The 18,903-nt window shown below is 40.2% G+C and overlaps 2 protein-coding genes across 2 annotated transcripts; both read left to right on the top strand.

Annotated features, from left to right (window-relative positions):
* The first annotated feature begins 2,682 nt into the window (after positions 1-2,682).
* LOC119798236 (olfactory receptor 142-like) lies at positions 2,683-4,270 on the top strand. Its single transcript, XM_038307587.1, has one exon. The coding sequence runs from the start codon at positions 2,958-2,960 to the stop codon at positions 3,882-3,884; it is 927 nt and encodes a 308-aa protein (XP_038163515.1). The 5' UTR covers positions 2,683-2,957; the 3' UTR covers positions 3,885-4,270.
* Positions 4,271-14,458: 10,188 nt separating this feature from the next.
* On the top strand, positions 14,459-17,175 carry LOC119798220 (olfactory receptor 52K1-like). Its single transcript, XM_038307568.1, has 2 exons — positions 14,459-14,491; positions 16,198-17,175. The coding sequence occupies exon 2, from the start codon at positions 16,231-16,233 to the stop codon at positions 17,173-17,175; it is 945 nt and encodes a 314-aa protein (XP_038163496.1). The 5' UTR covers positions 14,459-14,491; positions 16,198-16,230.
* The last annotated feature ends 1,728 nt before the right edge of the window (positions 17,176-18,903 follow it).

The raw sequence follows: 18,903 nt of genomic DNA, 5'->3' as shown, positions 1-18,903 counted from the left end.
ACCCACCTCAATGGCTATCTATGCTCCTTGCGTTGCAATGGCAGGCATCAATTAGAATTTACACAAACTAAAAATGACTTTTTAAACTTTTTCTTGAGTTTCTCCAATCTTTAATTATGATCAGGTAATTTCTTTAAGTATGGGTTACTTTTGTCAGTTTGGGTGGAGGTTTTGGAGAAGGACCCAAATGCAGAGACTGAAGCTGAAGGTGGTTTCTTGGAGATTTAATATAACCAGCAAAGAACCAGCAAACAGTGACTGAACAGGAGGTGTATATATGGGAGAAAGAAACAAAGAAACAAAGACCAGGCTAACTAGCAGACTGGGAGCAGGTGTGGACAGAGGAATCTAGAAGGGTGCTAGGGGAATGGAGACTGAGACAAGAGGGCAACAAGAAAGGACTGAAATACACTCAGAACTAACTAGAATAACACAAAATTGATAAAAACCAAGGAAAACACGAAGATAAAACTTAAACAAAACCATGACAGTACCCCCAAATAAGGGCGGATCCCAGAAACCCTAAAAAGTCCAAAAACAAAAACAACCCACCTTTCAATGGCCCTCAGTGGACGAGGAGCACCTGTGGAGGGGCCTTGAAGATGAGGAGCACCCGCTGAGGGCGCTTCAGCAGGCTCAGGGGTCTCTGGACGGCACTGAGTGGCCTCAGGGGTCTCTGGATGGCACAGAGTTTATAGCAGGTAGATGTGGGGAGCTCTGAAACCTCTGGATCTGTAATAAAGTTAAGTTGTTCACTTTATTTTACAATAAAGTGAAGTTGTTCTGTGAATGTGATGTTGATCTTGAAATTGTCCCATTGTGCGTCCAGTTGTTTCATCCTCCTCCTGTTTGTTGAGCTGTCTTTCCTTGACACCCAGAACAGTCCAAGTCTGCTGGGTCCATTTCTGGCTGGTTCCTACACTCAGTCTGGGTGGAGGTTTGAGAGGAGTACCCAAATGTAGAGACTGAAGCTGAAGGTGGTTTTTTGCAGATTTAATATAAAAAAGTTACAACTGAAGCAAAAATCCAAAAATAATAAAATACTGAAATCCAGGAAAACTCACAGGAAGGGCAAATAAATGACAATGAGGAACCAGCAAACAGTGGCGGAAGTCAGATTAAGAGGGGGTGGTTGGGGTTAGAGATACTGGCTGGGTGGCCTGTGCTGGACATGTTGGCCTCGTCCCCAGGGGCATTGTGCCGGAGGGTTGTCTGGTCCGGGTGTGGGAAGGGGGGTCGAGTCCGAAGCAGGAACTAGATGGGTTGGATTGTGGCGATGACACCTCACCCTTCCCCCCATCTGGATTTCATGGTACACCTACTGGGTCATCCGGTAATCCTGGGACTGGGCACTGGTGCTGCCGGGTCCTCGGTCCTTGGATTATTGAATGTGAGTGTAATATGTGAATATGAGTATGCCATTTTTTCTTAAGAGTCTGTTTGTTGTGAGTGGGGGCACTAGGGTGGAAAGGTTTGATTGAACTATTTTATTTTCTTTCGGCTTACTTGTCACATTCGGATCTGAACTGCTCCCTCTCCCAAGAACATCTCATCTCCACTAAGTGTGGAGCTCATTCCGCCCATCCTGCCCCCCTCAGCTGGCTGGCACTTTGGCCCACCAGTGCATTCATTGGTGGTGCTTGATGTTTGAGGCTGGATGCGCGGTTGGGTGCTGGTTGATTCCTGGTGGCTGCTTCGTGGGGCCTGTCCCCTTGGGTCTCGGGTCCCCGGGACCCATGGCCGGTTCCACTTCGGGGTGGCTGGCTGCTAGTGGAGCCCACGGGCTAGTCCCTGGGGCTCCTGGGAACTTCGGCGTTGCAGCGGCTGGGGGATTTCCTTGGGGCCGTCTCTCCTCCTCCCTTGGTGGGGGGGGGGGGGGGGGCGGATATCCTGGGCTGGCCCCTCCCCGCGCCTTTGCTCTGGGGATCCCTCTTGGCATCTGGGGTTTTGGGTCCCCCGGCAATTGCCTCGGTGCACGTGGGGGGTGGGTCTTTGGCTCTTCACAACCACTATTGAGCATTTTTTACTTTGAATAAACTTTACATGCACACGTGAACTCTCACAAACAACTACAGGTGCTTGGTTCTAGGTACTTAGAGATTCACTTGCATACAGAAAGCCCACATTCTTATATTCAGCTACCACAGTATACATGTGAGATTAAATATACGTCAGTGATAGTATCAAGGTGCTACTTTACTGTATCTCTTATACTATATCCGTTGGTGGTGTTGTTCTTTTTTTCGTCTCTCTTTGCAGGTGATGAAGTAGACAGAAAACGTTTTATCATTGTCTCCCTTTATCTCCTCTTTCCCATTGCTGTGTCCATATAATCTGTAATAATCCCTGCATGAATTATAATATAACTATTTTCATGCATAAATCAAGCGGAAAACTATGGGGAAAGCCGTACTGCTCCACTTGTGAAAGCAAAATCTGTTGGTCTCTTTTTGGCATCAAGACTATTATTCATAGTGCCACATTGCCAGAGAGGACCCTTAGAAAAAAAATTCAGCAAAATGTCTTATATTCAACAACAACAAAAATACCACGTTAAGCAAACTGTGCAAAATGACAGCTCTTCACAGATCTTCCACTAATGATGTCCCACTACGGCTGGAGGATTCACGCAAACATAAATAACCACAGAGAAGAGACTCAGCTCAGTTCTGGAGGGAGGGGGTTATCGATGTTTCCATACAGAGCATAGGAGAGAACCTGTGTTTTTCTCTGTACATTAATGAATCTTCAGTGGGCTGTGAGCTTTATCAGGAAATGTTTCCTCATTTTTTCACTTACTGTGGGCTGAAACCTTTTGCCTTATAATTCATGGATAAGGGAAAATTCTCTCAGTATTATTACAATGTGTTCAGCCAGTAGGTTGGTTGTTTTTTGGGTGAAAAGCTTTAACTACAATTATCGTTCTTTATGTCTGACTGTTGAGAATGTGAAACGGCATGACTAACTCTTCACAGGTTTTTTTTTTTTCTTTCACTGCTTATATCAACTCCTGGGGTTTGACCTATTTTTATTTCACTGTCATCTTGATTTTGTATGCCTTCATAGTCTTCTCTAACGTCCTGCTCATCGTTGTGATCTGCATGAACAGGAGCTTACAAGAACCCATGTACATGTTTCTCTGCAGCCTGTTTGTCAATGAACTGTATGGCAGCTCAGGCTTGTTTCCCTTCTTGCTGGTTCAGATCCTCTCAAATGTCCACATTATTTCTGCTCCGCTCTGCTTACTTCAGGGTTTTATGGTCCATTCTTACGGGGCGGTTGAGTTTTTAAACTTAGCAGTTGTCTCGTATGACCGTTACCTCGCTATTTGTTACCCTCTGCCGTACAACAACAAAATGACACCCAAAAAGATTGCCGTACTGATTGCTGTAGCCTGGATGTATCCACTTGTTGCCATGTCCTTCATGATGACTCTGATACCAGTGAAGCTGTGTGGGAACCAGATAAACAAAGTGTACTGTGATATTCATTCTGTGGTTAAACTGGCCTGTACGGAAAGTGCCATCACGAACATTTTTGGACTCACTGCTACATTCAGTACTATCTTGGTCTCGTTGCTTCTGATTCTCTACACCTACATCAAAATTCTTGTTGTGTGTTTCTCTGGATCCAAACAAACCCGTCAGAAAGCCTTGAACACCTGCACGCCTCACCTGGCCTCCATCTTGAACTTTTCCTTCGCTGGTAGCTTTGAGATCTCTCAGAGCAGATTCAACATGAGCTTCCTGCCAAACGTTCTGCGTATTTTCCTCTCGCTTTACTTCCTAACTGCACAGCCTCTTTTTAACCCACTGATGTATGGCCTGAAGATGTCTAAAATAAGAAATGCTTGTAAAACTCTACTTCTGAATGTAAACCAGTGACAAATGTATTGTATTTACACAATATTAACCTATGGTAGCAAAGAAAAGGAATCTTTGTAGACCCAGACCAGACAAATAACCAAATATTTTATGACTGTTTAAGAAGCAATTGGTTCAGAAGGATCAAAATAGTATATGAAAACCATATTTTTACAAAGTGTGTCTCAGTTAAAGGTTATTTGGACCAAAACACTCAGAGGAATGTATGTTACAGATACTGAAGAACGTCCACTCAATTTGATGCTTCATGCTGAAAGATTTTTTTATGGGTTTAAAACTGCTTTTGATTTTGTTATAAAGGTTTTCTGATGCATCTATGATGTTTTTAAGATTTAAAATCTTTTTGATATGATGTATATATGACTGGAAAAAGAGATGAGAATAAAGAAGGAACTTCCTGGAGAAGCATTAGTTTCCTCTGGCTGCTCTTTGAGCTTTTTGATAAACCCTGAAGATTGTTAGTCTTATTTAAAGAGTGACTAAAGAAAGAGTTTATGTTTATAAACCAAGATTTAGAGAACCAACAAGAATAGAGATTCAATTGGTCCTTAAACCACAAACATACAGTCTAATGCAACCTTATTCATACAACTGATGCATTTAGACTAATATTCACATTAAGTCAAGTTGAAAATATTGAGTGAAACTGAATAACCGAACTAAATTAATATGTTACTTTAAAAGAACTCTTCAAAAGAAATGCTGTGCTGGTATTATAGGACATTAGTTCACAATTCAACACTGCTTTTTAGTACATTTTATGGAAAATGCATGGAAGGCTGCATCAGCCTTTAAGGTACGGCTCTGGGCTGGTTTCAAGACCTCTTAAAGGATGGGGCCTTTTATGTCAATAGGTGACTTTACATGAGAGACCACAAAAATCACATGCAGTGATCCCCATTGACAAGGTTGATGAATGTTTGACAGGACCAAAATGCAGACACTGAAGCTGAAGTGGTTTCTTGCTAAATTTAATTAATGAAATGGGTAACAGAAGCAAAAATCCAGAAATACTGAAAGCCAGAAATACTCACAACAAGGGGGCAAATAAATGACGACAAACCAGCAACAGTGACTGAGCAGGAGGTGTATTTATGGGAGATATTGTTCTGACTGTCATATATTGTTTATGAACACACACCCTACTAGCTGTGTGTTAGAACAATACGAGTGATTCAAGCTCATATCATGGTCAAACAGATAATTCTGAACATACATGGAATAAATTCACCACAACTTCCAATCAAAATATAAGAGTTTATTAACACAAATTATTTAGCTCCAAATCAAACATATTTCAGTTAAAAACTCTTGACTAAAAGTATTGAAACTCAACTAAACTAAACTACTATGTAAAAGAAAAGGGGGAAACATGGTTGAAAGCCATATTGCAGATTAAGATGAATTTTGTGTTTGAAAACCAAAGTTTATCTGGAAGAATTTGGTTTGTGATCAAATTAGCTTTTCACCAATTTAGAGCAATTGGAATGTTTTCAGACCAATTCACAATGCAAATCCATGAGGTGAATAAAATATTATTTGGCCAAATAATGTTTTATGAAATGATTTGCTCAATCAGGAACCAGTAACCATTAGTTAAAAGATTCCTTACCCTCTGAAATAGCTAGCAGCGAATAGACATGAGGATTCCATTTAATGACTTCTGGTCATACTTAGTAATCGAAATGTAATGAGCTTATGAGGAACACATGAACACTAATGTTATATCAGTGTTTAAACCCTTGGGGAAATAAAGCTTGTCCAAACTTCAACAACAGCTCAAAACATATTATTGTAACATAGCATGCAGTCCATCCTTTGAGCTTTGTCTTTACTCATCAGTAAACACATGAAATAATCAAAATCATCAAAAGACCTATTGCTTGTTCTGACCCTAATTTTGCTGCAAAAACGAAATGTGTTGCAAAAGGTCTGTTTTGCAGCAGTTTGGTTCTGAAAACTCAACCAGCATGACTTATCCTAGATCATTTTGTAGATGTGGTCCTCTGGGCCTGGCCGTGGTTTGTTGCATCTTCCGATGTGAACCCCCTGGCAGCTTCGCGAAAGAAAAAAAGAGATCCTATGTGTTGGTCTTTCACCGTTCTCAACACAGAGGGGGGTGGCAAGTCACACCTCTGGGAGGGGTTCTTTGGAGCCAGATGGCTGAACAGGGGATAAGAGAGGTCTCACAGCTGCTCCATGGGCCAAAACTGAAGCCTCTTCTCCGGTCATCATGTCAAGATGACACATGGACACTGGTTCCCAATGCCCAAAACCACGATCATGACACATGGCACAATGGGGCAAACAAGAAATACCTAAGAACTCATATACACCCAGAAAACACAACAGAAACAAAAAAAGTCCAAACACAAAACAACCCACCAAAAATGGGCGAGGACAAGCAAAGTCTCACGAGGCCGGCTGTGAGGCCGGCAACGAAGGAGGACCTCTGGTGGACGGGGGCTTTGACTGTCACTTGAAAATCTTGATAATTAAAGAACCAATGTTTGGGCAAATGCTTTAACAACTATTTTATAGTTCATTCATATTTAGTAGAATCACTGCAAGGCTGTCTTCACAGGTCTGCCTACCTCTAAATAGTTGATAAGAGAGCTGAAGCTGATCCAGAAAGCTGCTGCCACCTGCCTTACTAAAACTAAAGCCACTGTCACACCTTGACGATTTAGAACAGCATATCCCTGAAGTACAAAAAATCTGGCAAAAGCACTGGCAAATGTAGGATAAGTTATATGTATGTTTTTTTATAAGTTATGAGTATCCTCAAGTACGCTGAAGTATTCTGGGACATGTCGACATACGGCAAGTACGTCGAGAAATTTTGGGCATGCTCAAAAGTTCTAGACTTAAGCCAACATATGCCAGAAATGGGCCATAAGTTACATGTAAGTTTACATACGTTAAGTATAAGTTACTCATAAGTCGTGGCGTCTAGCTTATCCAAAACCTATGAGTAACTGGTGCCTAACTTATGCAAAATTTATCAAGAACTTATCTCCAAAGCATATCAACGTATCTGACGTATCCCAGACAACCGCTGAACGTGTTTCTAACTTACAGCTACTGTATAATTGCATATTGGCAGTTTTTTTGTATAAAAGGAGGTTCACAGGAGGAAATCATCAGTTCTAGTTCTAGTTCCAGACTTCATCCCCATCATAGGGCGAGCCAGAAGGTGAGTCTGATGCGTCCTTCCTGTGTTCACGCCCATACCCAACAAACGTCGTAGTAGACATGATGCTGAATCTGCTGCGACTACAGATTTTGTCACTTTTTTTTTATTTTTGGTTTTTTTTTTGGGGGGGGGGGTAAACTGCAGCATGTTAATAACATGATCAAAGACAGTGGAGCGCCTCATGTTTACGCCCTTGCCTCACAATTTTCCAGTTCTGTTGCTCTACGCCTGCTGAAGAGACAGAGGGCCATCCTTGTGAACACCGGGACGCAACTTCTTATTTCAACCGTTGCGTATATTAGCTGCCACATAATGAATCAAGATGCTATGGCCAAAAAAATTCGATTGACAGATGACCGGGGAGCAGCATCTCACCCTGATGTGCCTGAGGGGAGCAGCTTTAACTGATGTTTGGTAATGCTCATGAAATGATCCACAAGCATAATTTCATGGGCATAACACTGGCGTGCGTTAGGATGTCATTGGACATAAGTTCTGGACTTGTTATGAATATGATGCATATATATGGCCAAAATAGAAATACATAGAAAGTTCAGCATATGGCAGCGTTTTAGGAGATTCTTTGATGTCTGGCATACACTCTCTAAATCGGCAAGGTGTGACAGGGCCCTAAGAAAGAGGAGAACATCCTCCCAGTCAAAAAGTTGTTATACTGGCTTCCAGTTCTCAGAGAAAAGACTCTAAAATACTTCTGTTAGTTTATAAATAATTGAATAGCTTAGTTCTAAAATACATTACATTCTTGTTGTGAATGTACAGTATCAACAAATCAGGTCCTCTGGTTCAATTCTACTCTGCATACCCAGAACCAGAACTGAACATGGAGAAGCAGCTTTTAGTTATTATGCTAAACCAATCTGAAATAAATTCCTAGAAAACTGTAAAATCTCTGACTCCCAAAATATCTTTAAATAAGTCCATCCCCTACTTTTCCGGCTGGGCGACGTATACTAGCTGCGAAATATGTATCAAGATGCTATCGCCAAAAAAATTTGATTGACAGATGACTGTTGATATATGATTGGCCGAATTTAGGTGTACAAGCTGACATATAACTAAGTGGCCTGCATAACATAATGAAAAAAAATCATCTGATAAAGAGTAAATTTATATACATGTTAGAATGTATATTGTTACAAGCTAGAATGATTTGACAGTTAAATATGACTTCCCTACGACTTTAACAACAAAAATGTTCTCATCCTTGTTTTATATTAGAAAAATCCTTTCTTTCTCCTTTAAGTTACAAATCCACAATATGATTAAAGAGGTTGAATAAGCAGAGGGATTTGAAATTTAATGTTTTGCTTTCATTAACATATAAGTTTGTCTTTATATTGATGATACAGATGAATGAAACAGTTTTTTTAGAAGCATCTACAAATAAGGTGGTGTTTAAACATAAGATAAAGGTATCAAAGCAGTTTTTCTCTTTATTTGTTGAATGTAACTTCAAAAGTTTGTCTTTGTTTTGATGTTGTTGCCTATTTGTTCAGCCCAGTGTAGAATACACACATGCAGCAGCTTCCTCAAGCTTCCTGGCAGTAGCCATAGCGACAGCAGAGCATCCTCCACAGTCCTCTCCCACTGCTAGATACACTAATTGTCCTGTGTCCAAATGTCCACACAGAGAGATCCTCTGGGCTCCATGTTATGTTGCAAATGATGAAACCAAGGATCTCCACTGGGGCTCATTACTGCATTGACACAGTAAGCATGATGAAACCACACAGATGACCTCTAACTGTGACCCTGACGCATCAAGCAACACAAAATGAAAACTGTGGACAGGTATAATCCAATCTATCTGTTTAACAACTGAGAAAAACCTAGATTTGGGCATTATTAGTCAAGGCTCAGTTCGTATATGGACAGAGGGATGGAAGCACTAGTTCCCTCATAGAATTCATTACAATTTAATTTAATTTCTTTATTATTGATTAGTTGAGAAAAACAAACAAACATTTACTTTCATACAAAGGCACAGTGCAAACAAGCAGGTAAGGATAATTTAATCAAATTAAATTCACTTTAAAAAACTGTCAATTCACAACATGTCATTTCAGCAAAGTATACAGAGACAATTCAACTAGAACGTACAGTCCAACTGGTTCAGATTTTTATCTAAAGAAAAGAAGCTGATTGCTTCGACTCATTGACTCAAAGGCAATCCCTCACAAGCATGCTTGGAGCAACAGGTGAGAGGAAAACTCATTTTTAACAGGGAAAATCTCCAGCAGATCCAGGTGCAGGCCATCTGCAGAGGCCACTGGGGTTCAAGGAGACAGAAGCAGAAATACAGGAAGAAGCAGAAATAAATGTGGTAAATGTCAACCATCCAGGAAAGCCACAGCCAGGCAAATGAGCTTAGAGCCAGCTCCCCTGTCTAAGAATGAAGAGAGCACATCCAGCCAGTCACAGTCAGAGAAACAGGACTACACTGAAAAACAGGCCAAGCTCCAACATCTATAAACAAAGTTTTTGATTGCAGCAGCACAGCTGATGTTTTCCTCCAGGATGGTGTCACAGCCAAACAGGAACAGACCAGATTAAGCTACTATGAGAAAAAGCAGAAAGAGCATAACATCAGAGATTTAACAAATAAATACTGCAGAGTGGTAGAATAGAGACAGAATGAAGCAGAATGATGAAAACGCTCAGCAGTCTAAACCTACAGCAGTATCACTATAGAGATAGCTCAGGATAACCTGAGCCACTCTGACTATAAGCTTTATCAAAATGGTACATTTTAAGCCTTGCGTTAAAAATAACCAGGGTGTCTGACAGACTAAAACTGGTAGTTGGTTCCACAGGAGAGGAGCCTGATAACTAAAAGATCGGCCTCCCATTCTACTTTTAGAAATTCTAGGAACCACTAGTAAACCTGCAGATTGAGAGCGAAGTGCTCTGTTAGGAACATAAGGAACGATCAGATCTCTGATATCAGATGGAGCTTGGCCATTTAAGGCTTTATATGTGAGAAGGAGGATTTTAAATTCTATTCTGGATTTAACAGGAAGCCAATGAAGAGAAGCCAGGATAGGAGAGATATGATCTCTCTTTTTAATTTTAATCAGATTGGATCAGGATTGGTCTGTTATAAAGAGTAAGTCAGAAGCAGAGCTGCATTGATTAGAAGTTTGACCTTTGGTATTTCTCTCATCTGTGTTAAGGTTGTTTTTGGTGACATTCTCACATGTAAAGATGTAAACTGTGGCAAAGCTGAGTACTTTATTATAAGAATAAAAGAAATGATCTCAGATGGAAAGGACGCATGAAAAAAGAAAACAGTCCAGGTAACCAAAAAGAAGGGTCCATCAGTGAACAATGAGAAGCAAATAAGCTAATATAATGTGACAGAAACAGAAGATAACAAAATAAAACGGCCTAATTCGGGGGAAATGAGAAGCAGCTTGAGAAAAGTGAGGTGGAGAAGCTGAGGGGGTTACCTAATTAACCAGAACATAGCTGAACAGTCACCAAATGAAGTATCTAACCAGAAAATAGTTTAAATGTACAAAGAACACCAGGATAAATTATAGGCTTTAATAGAAAATAATGACCTCATATGTAAATATCCTTATAATAATAAGCACAATGAAAACAATTAAATGAAAATAAATGAAAAAGAAATTATTGAAATAAGCACGCATATGGAGAAAAGAATCCTAACACCTGAGGGGGATTTCTTAGATCTGTCTTTATATGTTTATCATCCAGTGTCCTTGTCCTGGATTTCCAGTCCATGTTTGGTGATCATCACAATGTTTTCCTTTTTTCTGTCTCAAAATATATTGAACATTGTTTCTTCATTATCATGGAAAGCACTTTATGAGTTAGAGTGCTTTCACTTTTCCTGGACTTTGTTATAGTTTGGTGGAAATAGTAAAATTGTCATGATCTACTGATTTGGATTTTTGGTTCTGTTCAAGTTTTCACTTTGGTTATTCATTTACACAATGATTTAGGTCATTATGAAGCCTAGGCGGAAGTTCAACTGAAGAAACTCATTGCTCTCCTTCATCCACCTGTGACACAGCCAATCAGCTTTGAACCACACCTCCACGAAAGCCAATCGGCATCCAAAGTTCATCTTAAAAGGCCTCCGATACGCACCTGTCTGCTCCTGTGCGTGGGCGTAGGATGCGCTGTGACTTCATTCAGATGACACCGTTTCAACCCACCTCCACCCCTCCTCCAACATCGTAGCTAAAGCTTCATCAGAGAGTCATTCCTCCTGGACTCTTACTGTGTTCCCTGTATCATCTCAACCGGTCTGGCAGAAGACCACCATGTTGAGCCTGGTTCTGCCAGAGGTTTCTTCCCAATGGGGAGTTTGTCCTCTCCACTGTCGCTTCATGCTTGCTCATCATGGAAAGGTTCTCTCAACCTGTGTTATCCAACTGGACTTCCATCTTCCAGGTCCCTGAGTGAAGCTCTAATATCAACCCACACAATCCAGTGGATCTCCCCATAAACTTAGCATACCAGCTTGCTAACCAGCAGTCTACAGACTGACCAACTTCATCTATCTCCACTCCACCACCAGTTTTAGGTGTGGGGGAAACAGCCCTATTTTTTGCTCCTGTTCATGCATATCTATCAAAATTAAGTGCTATGTTTCCTGCTGAGGTCTGAGTGCCAAAGACAAAGTATTTGTATCAATAAATTTCCCCTAATTGTCTTTTCTCTTCATGTGAGTTTTTCAGATTGAACTGTATTTTCTAAGAAATTGGTTCCATTTCCATCCGGAGTCATTTACGTTCTAGTTATTTTTAAGCCCTATTACATTTCTTGGTTACTTTTTGCTGCCCCCTAGTGCTTCCATCCTTTCCCTTACATTCCTTCTAGCTATTTCTGCCCACACCTGCTCTCAATTAGTTCAATCAATTAATTCACTTTGTGTTCCCCTTTGTTGTGTTTTTTTGTGTTCCTGGTTAGTTATTACAGTAAAATCCAGCTAGAAATTGAGGCGGCACAGCCCATCCAGCAGAACCAGCTGCTTCAAGAACTAAAAAGAATCTACAATGAGTCCTATTAGTGTCCTTTCTACACTCACCGGCCACTTTATTAGGTACCCCATGCTAGTAACGGGTTGGACCCCCTTTTGCCTTCAGAACTGCCTCAATTCTTCATGGCAAAGATTCAGCAAGGTGCTGGAAGCATTCCTCAGGGAGTTTGGTCCATATTGACATGATGGCATCACACAGTTGCAGCAGATTTGTCGGCTGCACATCCATGATGCGAATCTCCCGTTCCACCACATCCCAAAGATGCTCTATTGGTTTGAGATCTGGTGACTGTGGAGGCCATTTGAGTACAGTGAACACATTGTCATGTTCAAGAAACCAGTCTGAGATGATTCCAGCTTTATGACATGGCTCATTATCCTGCTGAAAGTAGCCATCAGAAGTTGGGTACATTGTGGTCATAAAGGGATGGACATGGTCAGCAACAATGCTCAGGTAGGCTGTGGCGTTGCAACGATGCTCAATTGGTACCAAGGGGCCCAAAGAGTGCCAAGAAAATATTCCCCACACCATGACACCACCACCACCAGCCTGAACCGTTGATACAAGGCAGGATGGATCCATGCTTTCATGTTGTAGACGCCAAATTCTGACCCTACCATCCGAATGTCGCAGCAGAAATCGAGACTCATCAGACCAGGCAACGTTTTTCCAATCTTCTATTGTCCAATTTCGATGAGCTTGTGCAAATTGTAGCCTCAGTTTCCTGTTCTTAGCTGAAAAAAGTGGCACCCGGTGTGGTCTTCTGCTGCTGTAGCCCATCTGCCTCAAAGTTCGACGTACTGTGCGTTCAGAGATGCTCTTCTGCCCACCTTGGTTGTAACGGGTGGTTATTTGAGTCACTGTTGCCCTTCTATCAGCTCGAACCAGTCTGGCCATTCTCCTCTGACCTCTGGCATCAACAAGGCATTTCCGCCCACAGAACTGCCGCTCACTGGATGTTTTTTCTTTTTCGGACCATTCTCTGTAAACCCTAGAGATGGTTGTGCGTGAAAATCCCAGTAGATCAGCAGTTTCTGAAATACTTAGACCAGCCCTTCTGGCACCAACAATCATGCCATGTTCAAAGTCACTCAAATCACCTTTCTTCCCCATACTGATGCTCGCTTTGAACTGCAGGAGATTGTCTTGACCATGTCTACATGCCTAAATGCACTGAGTTGCCGCCATGTGATTGGCTGCTTAGAAATTAAGTGTTAACGAGCAGTTGGACAGGTGTACCTAATAAAGTGGCCGGTGAGTGTATGTGTGTACCCCCTCCACTGACCCGTTAGCCCACTTTGTGCCATCTAGAGACCCCTGAGCCAGCTGTTTCCCATCCTGTGACACCAGTGATCAATGTAGGACCATTTCTTGGGGCAGAGCTTATCTCCAAGGCCCCTCCATGGGCGCTTCTTGTCAGCACCAACTCTTTGTGGGTCTTACTGCATCTACGTGGGCCTCCAAGGTTCCTGCTTCTCCAATGGCGGCCCAAAGGTTTCTGCTTCTCTGATGTCTGCTGCCACTGACACTATCTTTTTATTTGTCGCCTTATGATTTGAATGTAGCTTAACCTCCTGTTTTCATTGTTTTATTTTAATTTATTCATTAATCAATACATTAATTTCAAAGAATGCATAACGCACCTATTTTATAGTTAAGGAGTGCACTTATTGTTTTGTGAGTGATTGTGCAGCACTGTGTCTCTGTGGGATTTGGGCCTCCAGCAGAGTCTCATAGAAACCATAAAGTTACAGCTTCAGAGATTCGTCACCAGATCTTCTCATTGCTCCATAAACCGGGAGAAAATCTGTGATACTCAGCTGACCTGCCTGGAACTCCACCTGCTGAGGTCTTGCAGGTTTCCATCCTTGTCTCCATCTCCCCGAGTTTCTCAAAACTTTCAACACAGTCAGAGGATCTTCTTACAAATAAATGTAATGTGATTTTTATCATGAAGCAGGATTACTTCACATTTTAAAGGTGGGGAATATGGGGAATATGCCTAAGCTGTGTATGTTTATTTGGGTCCTAAACTTCAGATTTCAAATCGTTTTTTTGTTGTTTTTTTTCAAATGAATTTCCACGATTTAAGCAGGTAAAGAAATTGCTCACCAATGAAAAAAAATGAATTACATTTCAAATAAGAAAAAGACTGTTATTTCAAATGCATAAAATCTAATTATTTCATTTTAAGGGCAAATGTCTTATTTCATTGACTAATAATCTTTTTCATTTGCTCAAGTACACTTACTTGATGAAAACTTTACTCATTTTTAAATCTGGTTTTGCTGTGTATTTCATATTGCTTTTGTAGAGGGGTTTTTCCCACCTCATAAGGATTTTAAGAAATATTTCTCTCCAAAATCAGACTTCCACAGGTAAAACTGTTGAAACACTGTTTAATGTGATAATCATCGTGTTGGTGTCTGTTTTCTCATTAGTTTTTTATTATTTAGCCATGTGGTTAAAGCTTATGTTTACAATGTTCTAGTTTCTAGTTGCAGTAAAGGTCTTTGGGGCTGTAAAAAGTTGGAAGAGATGATACATCAGTCTCAGACAAAAGAACACCACATTTATTAGTATTTTTATTAATTATTTCAAAACATTTGAAGTTTAAGATGTATAGGGTTATTTTATTTATAATAATTTTTTTTTTTTTGCAGTGGTTTAGAACATTCATAAAAAAAAAATCTTTACTCAAATTTAAATGAAAGTAGTGAGAAAAAAAACAAAGTTAAGAACATGATGAAGAAATTGGCTAAATTCATTATTTACAAGGTTGTATCTGCCCACTAGGTGCAAACATTCAGATTCATTTTTTCCCCCGCTTTAACGGATTTTGATGAATGTTGAGCTGAGAATGTTTTTTTTCTCTCAAATGCATTAGATGCTTTTGTTCTTAGGGGTTTGCAAATGTTTGTGAAGGTCCCACCAAACCCTGCATTTAAGACAAAGGTCCAGACATTGACTCATTCAATACATTCTCTTAGTGATGATCCAGTTTGCGACAGGAGACAGCTGTTGGACGGCAGTCTTTTCATTACAAACTTGAAAACTTTGATAAACAAAGAAGTTCTGGGTCAAATCAAGGACTGCAAAGATCCAAGGTTACAAGCCAGTTACTACTGCGCTCAACCAACTGATTCAAGCAGTCCGTGCTATGTTCTGCTTGGCTTTCTCCAAACAGGGTAATCTGTATTGTCAAACATCTCCATCCCGTACACTTCGTTCTTGAAGTCCTTGCAAACACAGGTCATTCTAGAAAATATTTCTTTACTGAAAAGTCTGAGATAGTGCTCTTTGTTTTATAACTCCTCTGATAATTTTATGACAATGTAAAAGTAAAACCGTCACATCTGTAAAGATTTACAACTACCAGAAGTGTTTTCCACTTTTCTCTCTGGAGAATAATGGACTTTATAGAGTCTGGGAAGAAAGTTTTTACTATCTCTGCTCTGATTGGGCTGTCAAAGATTGTTACTGTCCAGTTTGACATGTTTCAAAACAAGTGGTAATATTAATATTTCTAATTAATGCACATTATTTTCCAGTTTTGATAAATGGTCTTTAACCTGAGGTCTGTTGTGTTTGTTTGGCTGATTCTCCCTTTTCCCTTTTGTGGTGTTTATAAAAGGTGTGTACATATCTGAGCTATCTGAGATAACATTTCACCTTCCAACGGGTTCTTCTGTTTCCCTTCTGGTCAGTGTGTAGAACAGCTAGTCTCCCCCCCCCCTATTTTTTAAAAGGTTATCTTCTTTTCTGAATCCCTCCTCTGTCAGAGATGTTGTTAAGCTTATTGTTCAGTTGTTAGCTGAATGTATTCATTAAAGTATCCCCACTGATTGCTGGGACTTTGACTTCTCTGAACCTAATTATGACTGCAGCAGCTGAGGGGAAGGATCTGTGATAATGCTCTATTGTGCACCTAGAGCTAGAGATTATTATTATTAGTCGTGGAGGGCAATCACTTTGTAAGTCTTAGATAAATTCAACGCTTCATACACCTAATTTAAGTCAATCATTTATTAACAGGTCCTTTCAGAAGTTACAAAGTCTTCAAATGTTTTGTATCTGTTTTCAGACTGTCTGAATCCAAGCTGTTAACTGTCTGAAGATGCAGAACGTCTCCTCACACCAGCAGTTTATCCTCAATGGTTTTGAAGAACTCGGGGAACTGAGGCCGGTCCTCTTCATCCCGTTCTTCCTCATGTTCATCGTGGCTCTGCTGGCTAACACCCTGCTGCTCTATGTGGTCATTTCTCAGAGGAGCCTTCATCAACCAATGAGCATCCTTATTGCAGGCATGGCTTTACTTGAACTCTGCCTCCCAGTATTCTTTGTTCCCAACATGCTGCTGAGCTTCCTGTTTGACTGGAAGGGAATAACTCTGATTGGCTGCCTGGTTCAGATGCACTTTATTCACTTCTTTGGAGCTTTTCAGTCCACCTTCCTGGTATGGATGGCTGTGGATCGTTACTTTGCAATTTGTACGCCACTCTACTACCATGAGGTAATGGCGCTGGAGAGATTCCTGAAGTTTATCATCCCGTTTGCTGTCAGAAATATGCTCCTCATCACTCTGTTTGTGGGCCTGACTGGAAAGCTTTCGTTCTGCAGAAACGTGATGAACCACTGTTTCTGTGAGCACATGGCCTTGGTGGAGATGGCTTGTGGAAGCACTACCATTAGTAATCTTTTAGGTTTGATTGCTGTCTTCCTCATCCCTGTTTTTGACTTCCTATTCGTCACTGTCTCTTACATTCTGATATTCAGCTCCATATGGAGGTCCAGCAGCACCAGTGCCAAAGCGTTGCACACTTGCATGACTCATGTGATGGTGATCACTCTCACCCTCACAGTGGCGCTTACTGCCTTCCTCTCATATCGAATTAAGAACGGCCTCCCTGTATCTGTCCGTGTGTTCTTCAGCACCATGTACCTGTTGTTACCAAGCTGCTTCAACCCAATAATCTACGGTATCGGAACCGCTGAGATTAGACAGCACATTCTGAAGACGCTGGCACGCTGGACACACTCAGTCCAAACACAAGCTAAATAATCAGTTAGACATGCAGCTGTTGGATTTAGTATAACATTGAATAATGTTTGATGGAACATTAAAAAAACAAATTTAAACCATTAAATTGCTGTTGGTTCAAAGTTCTGTTTTAAACTGGGATTTACAGTTAGCATAGCGTTGTTTTTTTCTTTGGCCATGTGGTGAGGAGTTATAAACAGAAATATGATGTTCTACATCTTTTAGAATTTAAGTGTGGGTTTGTTAAATATGCGCCAAGAATGGCTGAAATAACTCTTTGCGTTATTGTTGATCAAATAAAATGCTGTTGGGTCGGAAATGTTGGGTGTGAATAAGAATGATGAAGCAATTTAGAGCTTGATTGGTCGGGTTATGGCACTGATAGCTTTAGCAAAAACATCTGCCAACCCCTTGATTAGCAATGTGGGGTACATTCATTTGCTTTCATAACTTTCCCATTAAAGAAATAAAAAATCTATTAACACCAATGAACCAAAATGGCTGCCAGCTTCTCAAGTAGTCTACCATTTAGGCCAAAAACTACTATGTCAACAGCTGCATTGAAAACTGGCAGAAAATTAATCAAATCAAACATTAAAAGAGGAATATAGATAAATAAAAGGAAAGCAGTTTAAACATGTGATCATTAATTGGTTAGGTGCGTTCCTAAAGTGGATATTCATAACTGCACCCTCCCTTTAAATCTTACATGATCTATGGAGGTCTTTAAGACCAAAGAGACCTTCATGACCAACAAGAGTAAACTGAATGTGTCTCAGTTTTTTCAAAGTTTGGAAACTTTCTTAAGTGTGGAGAAAACCATCACTTTTATCAGTTGCTCCCTGCTGTTGTCTAGACAACAGGATTCCCGAGCAACCACCACATCAGTTTTATTTCTATTTCCAGTTTCTATTTCCAAATCTGCAGCACAATAACACCCTACAGATGTGAAAAATAATTATGATGTCACCTGCTGAGATGCATTGCGGTTCCAAAGGGAATGGACAAAATAGAGAAAACTGTATAATGAAATAAATACTTATATAATGAAATAAATACTTCATAATGTATAAATAAATAATTAAATACATACAGTATATATATTTTTTAATGAAGTTAAAAATCATGTTTTTTGTAAAAAAAAAAAAAAAAAAAAACATTTAAAAGGACAAATACAGTAATTATTCTACTCTATTGCAATTTAAATTAACAAAAGGGGAAATAGTTAAGTACAAATAGAGGATTTTCATGTCTTTGGCACTGTGAGCATCATTTAAATGTCCGTGTATTAATTGAATGCCATGTAGGGGCAGTAGTTTGCCACAAGAGGGCATATTGAACACATTGGTTATGCTGAGCCAACAGAAACGTATTGCTGCAGAGGCAGTGTGTGGACACACTCATGTTGCTCTAATATTTGTTAATAATAATCAACAATAACAAAAAAAAGAAGGAAAAAAACCCTGAGCAAAAACACGACTAATCATTATTCAAATGTGCTGCAACATAAAGAAGTGTAAAGACTCGAACGATGAGGAATTCTACTTGTCTTTACGGCACCATTTATGAAGTTAACACATCAATAGTGACATATCAGCAAATTCCAGAAACATTTCCCTGTCTGAAATTAGATTTGCCTGCAGTTACAGCAGACAAAAACGCACACTGAGTACATCTGGTAATAAAACAGTATTCAATTGTTATTGCATGTGTTTTAGAATAGGTCTGCAACAGGGTTTACAGTAGGTC

The sequence above is a fragment of the Cyprinodon tularosa genome, unplaced genomic scaffold (assembly GCF_016077235.1).
Source record: "Cyprinodon tularosa strain WSP-4 unplaced genomic scaffold, ASM1607723v1 ctg614, whole genome shotgun sequence".
Lineage (NCBI taxonomy): Eukaryota > Metazoa > Chordata > Actinopteri > Cyprinodontiformes > Cyprinodontidae > Cyprinodon > Cyprinodon tularosa.
The sequence above is the reverse complement of the archived record's forward strand: the minus strand, read 5'-3'. Positions and strand labels throughout refer to the sequence as shown.

Excerpts from the sequence above, each read along its gene's own strand:
- LOC119798236 (XM_038307587.1), top strand. The coding sequence starts at position 2,958 with ATGACTAACTCTTCACAGGTTTTTTTTTTTTCTTTCACTGCTTATATC.
- LOC119798220 (XM_038307568.1), top strand. The coding sequence starts at position 16,231 with ATGCAGAACGTCTCCTCACACCAGCAGTTTATCCTCAATGGTTTTGAA.